The sequence below is a fragment of the Poecilia latipinna genome, unplaced genomic scaffold (genome assembly GCF_001443285.1).
Source record: "Poecilia latipinna isolate Pla-1442-1.1 unplaced genomic scaffold, P_latipinna-1.0 Scaffold1255, whole genome shotgun sequence".
Classification (NCBI taxonomy): Eukaryota; Metazoa; Chordata; class Actinopteri; order Cyprinodontiformes; family Poeciliidae; genus Poecilia; species Poecilia latipinna.
This window is the reverse complement of record NW_015113871.1, coordinates 126984-137038: the sequence shown is the minus strand read 5'-3', so window position 1 is coordinate 137038 and position 10055 is coordinate 126984. Positions and strand designations below refer to the sequence as shown.

Sequence of the window (10055 nt, the reverse complement as noted above, 5' to 3'; positions counted from 1 at the left end):
TATTACAAGAAATGGAAGTGAGTGTTGATATTTCAGCCTACAGACAAAAGCATTTAAAGATAGCTTCTGCTCTGCTAAGACAAAATTCAGTCTGCAGAAGTAACCAAATTACTAAACAGTATAAACCTGCATGTTATTCAGTCTCAATATGAATCCAGCTGCTCTGAAAAGGCCTCAGAGGTTCGAAACATCGGAGAGGAAACCGATTCATGATGACGAGGAACACAGCAGACATGTCAGGGATATAATTGTCCAGAGGTTTAGAGAAGGGTTAGGTTGTAAAATAATATCTCACACTTTGAACATCTCATGCAGAACTATTCAATCCATCATCTGAAAATAAAAGAGAGAAAAGCCCCAACTGGAAACCTACCAGTACATGGTCATCCACCTAAACCATCAGGTGACGGGAAGCAAGACCGTCAATCCGAGAAACATCTGCAGCAAGTGGAAGAATCTGTCAAAACAGACAATGATTAGTTTGTGGAGCATAACTGGTATTCTATGGACAAATGGTGAGAAGAAGTTCACTGTTGAAAGAGCTGATGCATTACTTTGTGTTGATCTGTCACAACATCCAGTTTGGGGTGTGACATACAGTGAACATTTTCAAGAGGTGTGAATACTTTTGCGAGGCAACGTATTTTGGGCTAATTCAGTAAGTATTAAAGAGTGAAGGCGAAGAAAGGCTGAAAAACACAAATCCATATCCAGTATGCAGATTCTGCTCCAGAACCTCACAGAACTTCGGTCTATTTTTATTTTATTCCTCAAGAGGAAGAAACGTACAGCTTGGTTTACCCTCCATGTTGACCTTTTGATGTCTAAGTCGATATTTTCTCCTTTTATCCTCTCTCCTCTCGGCCTCTTCTTTCCCCACCTTCGCCATTTTCCCAGCGGTGACAGAGACGGAGGACACAGGGATCTGTAATTAGCTGCTTGACCCCGGGGTTGGGTTGTGTGACCCCGGCAGCCGCGAAGCGCAGATCCAGGCTGATCAGATGAGTAGTTCTCAGGGATCAGTGGTTGAAAGACAGCCGCCGCCGCACCTCGGCCAACTCAGTCACTCTAGCCAACCCCTCGCAGAGAGACAGGCACGGTTACAGGAGCCCAGCTGCCGAGGTCCAGACAAGGTCTCAAACACCTGTCTGGACGGTGTACAAATATACAGACGCATGCTTTTTGACTTCCTCTTGACGGCGATGTGGCTGCAAAGTACGTTACTTTTCAGTGAGGGATCGGGAAGGAGTGGAGGTGTGGGTGGCTGGGGGGGCCGGTAAACTGATCCCGTTAGGGGAAGGATAGGGGAGGGAGGGGATGGGAGATGAAGGAGGAGCAGTGCTGGCCCTTGGTCAAGTGCCTTGTACTCCACAAACAGGCGGCATCTAGTTACACTTTACCTGAGAAGCCGAGTCTGGGGAGTGGATTAAAAAAAAAACAAAAAACAAAAAAAAAAAAACAAGCATGTAGACCACCCTGCCCCTACTGCTGCACCTACTTTGGTTAAAGAAAATGTCACTTTTAACACAGTCATATTCAATGAATTACAATATACGTCCTTTTTGTCAGAATAAAAGCACCTTTTGATAATAACAACCTTTAAGGAGGTTTTAGGCATAAACCCACATTTCTTTTTCTAAACATACTGCTTTTTTTTTTTGTTGGTCTGATGCGACATCCCAGTTTTAAATGTTGTGTTTTCATCAGTTGTAAGAGGAAAATTATCATAGCGAACACAGAAAAGGCTTTCAGACATCTATCTGTGTGCAAGTCACCTACGCAATGTATTTCACTCAGTGATAAAGTTCCTAAAATAAATAGACTTTTCAGTAACGTATTGAATAGGTCTGTATCTACATCCACAATGTGACATATATTCAGTACAATTATATAAAATATATATATATTTGTAATGGAAAAATTTAAAGATAAGCAAGATCCAAAAAACTGCTTTCATAACTGCAAACCCTTAAATCAACATCTTGTTAAAGCACTTTTTGATTCATTTTCAGCCTTCAGCATTTTAAATAGGAGTCTGACAGGTTCCCACGACGATATGCGCCAAATCTACCAAATCTATCAGATTGTGACAAAAGCCTCCTACAGGATACCATACAGATCTATGATATTTAGTCCTGGAGTCTAAAACTTCATGGTGAAACCATCCTGACACATGACAGCTTTTAGCCAGGTATTAATGTTTTATTTGGAAGAAATTACTTCTGTCTTTCCGTCCTAATCCTGAATCCAGACACATGGAGAAAACAGCAGACTGCCGTCGCACGTAGGTCACAACCAGAACTAACCACAAACTCCTGAAGCTCCTGAAGCTTCTTGAGCGTTGCCGTCATTCTCTTGGCGGCCTCACTTACCAATTTTCATCTTGTCAGAGTAGATTTTGGAGGAAAAGACCGGTTTTTCCTAACGTCACTGGATTCACTCTGGCACTGGTGTGTGTGTAAAGCTGTGAAGTTTTCATTGATACCTCCACAACAGGATCATTTTAATAATGTGTAGCTTCTCCTCAAGATATGGATTTAGCTGAAGGATGAAAGAAGCAATTTTACAAGTGCAGCTGAACTTTGTTTGAAGTTGATCAAATTAACCTCAACAGATATTAGATCTGAACCCCCGAACCCCCACCAAAAAACAAAAAAACAAAACAAACAAAAACAACAAAAAAAAAAAACACAGAATGTTGGAATGTAATGATTTATTCATTCAAGATTATGCGTGCATTTATACGACCAGATTATTGCGGATTTTTCCCTCCAACAGATTTGTTTGTTTTCCAGTTGAATAATGCAGAAAAACCTGGGCTTTTTTTTTTTTTTTTTTTTACCAGCGGTGTGCAGACTTTTGATATCAGTAGAAAGGGAAGGAGAGAGTCATAAAGGACGCGCTGGGAGAGATGTTCACCTGAGACAGCGCAGTCACCGATGCTCGGGGCGCAGCAGCGTGACCTGAATGCTGACAGTGTTTGAAGTTTGAAGAAGAAGAAGATGATGAGGAAAAAAAAAAGCGACACAAAAGCGTCTCGATCTGAAATCATTGCCCTTGGGGGTGGGAATGAAGAGATGGGAAGTAATAGAGAGGAAGACGGCGAGGAGATGGAGAGAACACAATATAAAAAAAAAAAAAGAAAAAGCAGTTTCCCACAGGTCTGCTTAAAAGTTCAAACAATCCGTTTAGTATACCTGTTCTGTCGCCTTACCCCTCTTTGCGTCTCTTAAGTCATCGTGTTTACACAAGCTGTTACTGTCGTCTCCCTGTTGTCTAACCCGCTGCTGCTCTTCCTCCGTCTTTCCCGTGTTTCTTTGTCTCTTTTCCTGCCGGTTGGAAATCTGCGAGGCTTGCTCATCGGCGCCAGCGTCTGTTAATCCCCCTCCCAAAGCACCTTAGCAACGCTAGGAATTTAGAGATACTAAAAAAACCCCACAAACACACACGCACACACACGCACACGGAACGACAACCGTTCTTAACACTGTGCTCATATTGGCAAGAGTGGCCACATCTTGAGATGCGTGTGTACGTGTGTATGTGTTTTCCATAAGTAGTTGGTAACAATCTGGAAGGGTGTGATAACCAAGGATCTCTCAAGAGTGTGCATGCGTGTGTGCGTGTGTGTGCAAAGACAGAGCGCAGGTTTTTGTGGTAACACCAGAAACCTGGTAATCACTGCATGTAGTCACCTGAGAAGCTCATTATCTTGTCTCTCTGCATGTTTTTGTTGTTGTCCGTTCACTGTTCGCCTTACCGTGGCGTCAGTGAGAAAAGAAAAAAAAAGAAAAGAAGAAGAAGAAGAAGAAAAAAAAATCAAAAATAGACAAATTATTGTGACTTATGCTGTCATGGGTGCAACTTTGAGGCTGTAACTCAAATGTCTTTTATGGAAAAAAAAAGCAAATCAATAAAGCAAGGTTACTGCACTCAGGAATTACGACGTCAGTTATTTTCCCATTTATTGGTTTTGTAGTTTTTTTTCTCGTAACAACAAGGATCACCCCTCCACCTCCTGTTTTTCTCTGCCCAAAATCAATTACTTAAGGGGCAATGGTAAAATAATTGAGGGCACATTTAGGCCTTGGAATTAATACATATTTTAAATGCTGAAACTTTTTCTGCAACTTTTACTTTGAGGAGTTAATTTACTTCTGAATTAGAAAATACATTTTTTTATGCATTATTATCTTTACACAGGGAAGAACATTTTTAGTTTATTTAATTTGCTCTTCTTCTTCTTCTTCTTCTTCTTCTTCTTCTTCTTCTTCTTCTTCTTCTTCTTCTTCTTCTTTTTAACCTCTAAAACCAACCAGTCACACCATCAGCTGTAAAACAAATCATTGGCTCTGAACCTAGACAATAACATATGACATGCACACTCACACACACCAGAAAGATGTTAATTAGAACATAACTAAGCACTATTTCCGTTGTTGTGTCTGCATAAAAAGAACCTGCCAGAGGTTTGTTTTCAAATTAAAGTTGCTCCCACTTACCACAGTGACTGAAGGCCATGGCCGAACAGAAAACAGACCGCAGAGTTTTGATTGATTCCTTTTAACAGGCACTAACTCTGTGTAAGGTGACTGTTCTCTGGCTACACGGTAAATAGGAACAGTCGTGAAAAGTTTGTGACAGCTTTTGCTATCCAAAAAACACAGCGGATCCTTGAAAAACATGCCAGCAATGAGGGCTAAGATTATTAAGATGGCGAGGTTTTCTGCAAATGGGACAAGAAAAGGAGAGCTGCAGCACGTAATCCAGTTTTTGTGTGCCTCACAAAAGTATTCACACCCAGTGAGTTCCTTTATATTTTGACGCATTACAACTAGAAATTCTCCATTCATTTCATCAGATTTATCTGATAGGTCACAAGCTAGCACATGATTGCCAAGTGCAAGGAAATAAGCACATTTCTTTCAGTTTTTTCAAACAAATCAAACTCTGAAAAGCCCAGTGTACCTATACGTTCAGAGTTAATACTTTGCAGAAGCACCTGTTGCTGTAATTGCTTCTAGTCCTTTGGGGATACGTCTCTACTGATGTGCAACATCAAGCGTCTCTGAACACCAGCTTTCAGTTTTGCCGCAGATTCTCATTTGGATTTAGGCGTGGGGCTTTGACGACACCTGAACGAGGCACATGAATGTACTTTGATCTAATCTGCCCCAATAAAGCCTCTGGTGGATGGTTGTTGTAACCCAACAGGGTTTCTTCCAGCATTTGAGTGTATTTAGATCCAGCTGTGTCGTGATCTGTCCGTTTCTGATTGGACAGATTAAAAAGAACTTCATGAGACGTTCACAGCCATTGTAGTGTTTTTTTTAAACTTCTCCATAACTTTACTCCTGACCCGGCTGGTGAGTTTTTATGTTATGTTTTTTCTTTAACAATGTTCTCTGGCAAACTCCCAAGACTTTCACAGATCAGCTGCGTTTTTGCTTTTTTTTTTTTTTTACAAAGATTACAACACATAGATGTAAAATTATTTACTTAACTAGGTGACTTGTGGAGACATTTTTTGTGCTGGATTTATTGAAGAAATGCACAAACGTGTTGTACATTTTTCAAAATTTCTGAGCATCCTTTAACATCTACCTCGTATCTATGCAGGCGGTATGAGTACTTCTGCAAGACACTGTTTATTGTTGTAGTCCAGATGCAATGAAATCACTTTTACACAAAATATTGGGCAATCATGGGATGTCATTGTGTCATTTGAGAGTTTATAAGGTTGGCAATCAGAGTGTAAAGAGTAAATTTAAGGATCTGATTGTCTCTGACATTTCCTTGAAGGTCCTCTTTCCATTTCTCACAGCACCTTTCTTCCAGTGCTTGATGTAATGATGGCCTGCCAGCTGAGAGAGGAGACAGGGTGCTATCAGTAAATTACGGTTTCCACTGGGTGATCCACGTCCACTGGTGATGGTCACTTTGCTGGAAGAGACAAAAACAGAAAGAGGAAGGAGGACAATGAGAATCACACATCAAGAGTCATTTACTCCCTGACGAAGCTGATTTATTAATTTATCTGTTCAATCAGAAATAATCCAGTTAATCCCATTTTAAAACAGCTTGATATCTGGCGTCAATTTAACGGCCGTGGAAACTAATAGCACACGGCTGCGATCATTAAGAACAATTTATCAGCGCCTCGTCGACATTTCGCGGTGACATACAAATCCTTCACTTGTTTCTATCGGACTTATCTAAATGACCCCGGGTTGTTGATCACTCGACCCGGCGGAGTTCAGAGGTCAGCTACTTCCAGCAGCTATCAGTGGGCTGCAGGTTGCAGAAGGTGCAGCAGAATGGCTGCTTCTTATCTGAACTCTTTGACCCCTCATTAACCCCCTCTGCTGCTGCTTTGAGAATTATCACCTGACACAGAGGAAAATAAATCCTTCACAGCGTCTGATGGGCTCATGTGTTCACCTGACTCCGTACGCGAGTCAGAGATTTAACAAGTTGGCGAGACTCATATGCAGGTATTTAAGTATTTATTTAAGTCCTGTGCTGCAGCATATCAGAAATGTGTTTTATGTGACAGGTCAGGCACTGCTAAGGACAGGACGATTGGTCTGCAGTTAACTTAACTTATTAAGGCTTTATTTGCATTAAAAGGAGTCAAAAATAAAGTTTTTATAGTTCAAAAAAATAATCCAATGAACAGGATGCAGTATGTTGCTGAGATATTTTGCGTCGTTTGGCCATGGACAATATGACTTGTGTCAGGAAACAATCCCAAGAATGCCTGGATTCCAGGGTTCCTAAAACGTCACACCTGCTGGGTGGTGAGTCAGAGATCAGACTTGTCTTTATGCAAAAGTAGGTAAGATTCGTCAAACCGGTGCACTTTCTTCTAGTACTGATGAATACATCTGTAGTTTCGCAACAGGACACAAAACAAAACCCTAGCTATGCATTTGATCTGATTCATTTCTTACACAGAGAGCCTTTACATGTTCAGTACTTTGTTTCTTTTTTTTTTCTTCTACTTGGTTAAACAGCTCAGGTCAATGAATTTTGGCCATTTGCAACCCTGCAGTCTCCTGATTAAATAACTTTTTTTTTTTTCTCGGTTTACCTACTGAAGGAAAGGGACAGGAGCTGGAGTTGTGAAGGTGAAATAAACTCTTTATCTACAATCCAGACATCACCCCCAAGTCAATTAAAGTTTTCTGTCTGGTGTTTTTTTTCTGCAAGGACATAATGTTTACTTGCGGTCTATTATATGCGACTCACTTTCAGCTAGGATTTTTAAAGAGATAATATGTTCTCTAATAGGATTAGTTTTCAAAGAGAAAAAGATCTGAAGTTCTTAAGTCACTTTTCTTTCTGCCAATTGAAAGGAAATATGGATGGAATCTGAATGCAACATGAGAAGCAAGAAAATCTGTTGTCCACAAATGGTCCATAAGTCCTAAATTAGTTGCTGTTATATTGCATTCATGTTGGAGAATGTATTGATAATCAGCCAAACAACCTGATCAATCCATTAACCAATCAGAAACACCCTTATAGGACCAAAGAACTAGCAAACAAACTCGGTAATGTATGAGAGATATAATGAATAAAAGAAAAATTAAAAGCAATCATCAAAAATCACATGAAATGCAGCATGAGCCTCGGAAAACAGCTAGATTTTAAACAAAGATTTAAAACAGTCAAAAGCAGGGCTGCAGTTTGTTCCTTCATTTGGGTTAGGGACAAAAAAAACAACAACAACAAAAAAAAATTCACCACCACCTTTCTTTCTGCTAGTTGGAGAGGAGAAAATAAGCTGGTAAACTGACCTCAGGGTCAGTCTACCAGTGAGTGAGGAAATGTGGTAATTCAAGAGAAGTCACGCCCCCCAACATTTTTGTTTACTCATTCCAAAGCACAAAACCTGAGTGACGTATGAAGAAAAGGAAAAAAATGTGACTCATTGTCTAGCTTTGCTCAAATTTTAGCAAAATGGACAAAGTAAAAAATTGACCTGAAAACTTAATTAGCAGAGAGCAGAAATCTCCTGCAAATGACAAACCAGAGCTGCTACTCTGTGCACAGAAGTGCAATATTACATGAAGAGGGGCTCATCTGTATTAATTATACCTGGACGCATAACATTTACTCTATTGTGCCTGGCAACGGCATTCATATTCAGGCCTCTTAAGCTTTTGTTGCACTTTGTCACATTACAACCACAATTTTTAAGATATGTTATTGATGTTTCATGTAAAAGACCTTGTAAACAAATTGATAAAGTGGAAGCAACAGGAAATGCAAAGATCTTTACATTACCCTGTGGAGCTCCTGTTGCTTACATTCCTTCTACTTTATGTTGGTCTATCATAGTTTGAGGTTCTTCTGAGACAAAATGTTAAAAATTTTAAAGCAGCTGGATTATTTTACAGGGCACTGTGGTTGGGATTAAAGTACAGCTTTTTGCTACATCAATTATAAAACTGTTCAGTTAGCCTGACACTTCACACTGCGCCTAATAAAATATGTCAAGGAGTTGTAAATGTGACACTCATGTTATTTTAAGATTGAAGACTCTGTCTATAAATGGTTTTCTGTGATGCGTCATTACGAAGGTGTGCCTATAAGAAGTGGGCAAATTGCAGCGCTCATCGCAGCATTTTTGGCAGAGCCAAGCTCCTAATTAGAGATGACAAGGCATGTGATGCCAAAAGATGAATGAAAACAGCACAAATTTCCAAGAAATTCCCAACCCCTTGCCATGTGTTGAGCTTGAGTGTAGATCCAATTGAGAAAAATTCAGATTGAAGTCCCAAAAGTTTGAAAGATAGCTAAACCTTTTTAGCAACAACATTGTTATGATCTTTTTTCTTTCTTTTTTTTTTTTTTTTACATGCAAAGATGTATTTCTATGTATATTTTATTTTGTCCAAAACTGGGTCTTTAAATTGGTGACTTGTAAAAAAGAACTGATTTTTCTAGCAAAAAAAATGTTGAAAAACTTTAACTCAGTGCTTTTATCGCTAAGTTTATCTTTAATGTTTTCTAATTTTGAAGTGATGCTCTCCCACCCACAGCTGCTCCTTAACAATTAAACCCCTTCTATTCCTGTACAGTTTGTTAAATTTATATTATTTCACCAAGATATGACAGGTCATGCATCATTCTAACCTGGATGTTTTTTCTTTGATTCAGATTAAATTACGTCAACAAGAACATTTGCAACACTCGTGTCAAAATATACAGATGTTTGTGGTTGTAGGATCATCACATATGTAAAGACTCAAGAGGTGTGGATGACAAAATTGAAAAAAGATTTGAAACTGTAAGTTAACTCTAGCCAGAAATAAGATACAACTGAACATAGCAACATTAAAGTTTTTGTTCTAGTCGAGGGTGGCTACATTGAGCGGCTTCTGGTAACCTATGAAATACGTGAAATCACGATCCAAATGCAAAACGACGACACAGGAGCTTTCGATTAAACATACTCAAGGCAATGAAGACACTTTCTGTTGAGATTGCATCCCTGTTGGTATTTTGTAAGACCACAAGACTTACGAACATGGAACTGCAACTCTGCAGCCAAATGTGAAGTTTGTGGTGGAGTAGGTTGATGTTTAATCATGCCCTGCTTTAATGCCTTTTTTTAATTAAAGCACTTTGATCTAAAATAAATAAATCATTCACCCAGACTTTGGCTCCGTTGTGGGTGTCATTCAAATTAGTGGAAACACACCAGAGGTGTTCCTAAGCTGCATAATATCACACCGGTTTGGTCGTACCTCATGTCTTTATCGAAGTTGAATTTTTAGAAGAAAACATGAAAGGTTGGTAAAGAGGCCAAGATGTACAGGATTAAGGAGTTCCACATCTGCTGCTGGAACCGGCAGAACACTAAGGTTCAGCTCGACTCTGAGACGGGGCGAAGAGGCGCAGCTTGGCATACACAGCAGAACATTTTGACTTATTGCACTTCTCTTATGATAAATCCCTTCTACCATAAGAGAGTGGGACAGACAGACGACATACAGAAAGTTTTCATGATTCATTGCATTTTCACGTTTTTTTTTTTTTTTTTT

The 10055-nt window shown here is 39.6% G+C and overlaps 1 protein-coding gene across 2 annotated transcripts in view; it reads right to left on the bottom strand.

Moving 5' to 3' along the window:
* Nucleotides 1-4301: 4301 nt before the first annotated feature.
* The window catches only part of LOC106961031 (transcription factor Sox-1a), a 121795-nt gene continuing 116041 nt past the window's right edge, over nucleotides 4302-10055 (bottom strand). The window contains exon 2 of one of the 2 annotated variants that reach the window (XM_015054506.1): nucleotides 4302-5943. In XM_015054506.1, the coding sequence (XP_014909992.1) occupies nucleotides 5896-5943 (48 nt within the window). In that variant the 3' untranslated portion in view covers nucleotides 4302-5895. The remainder of the gene's footprint in view (nucleotides 5944-10055) is intronic. The other variant, XR_001427700.1, reaches the window with a different exon arrangement.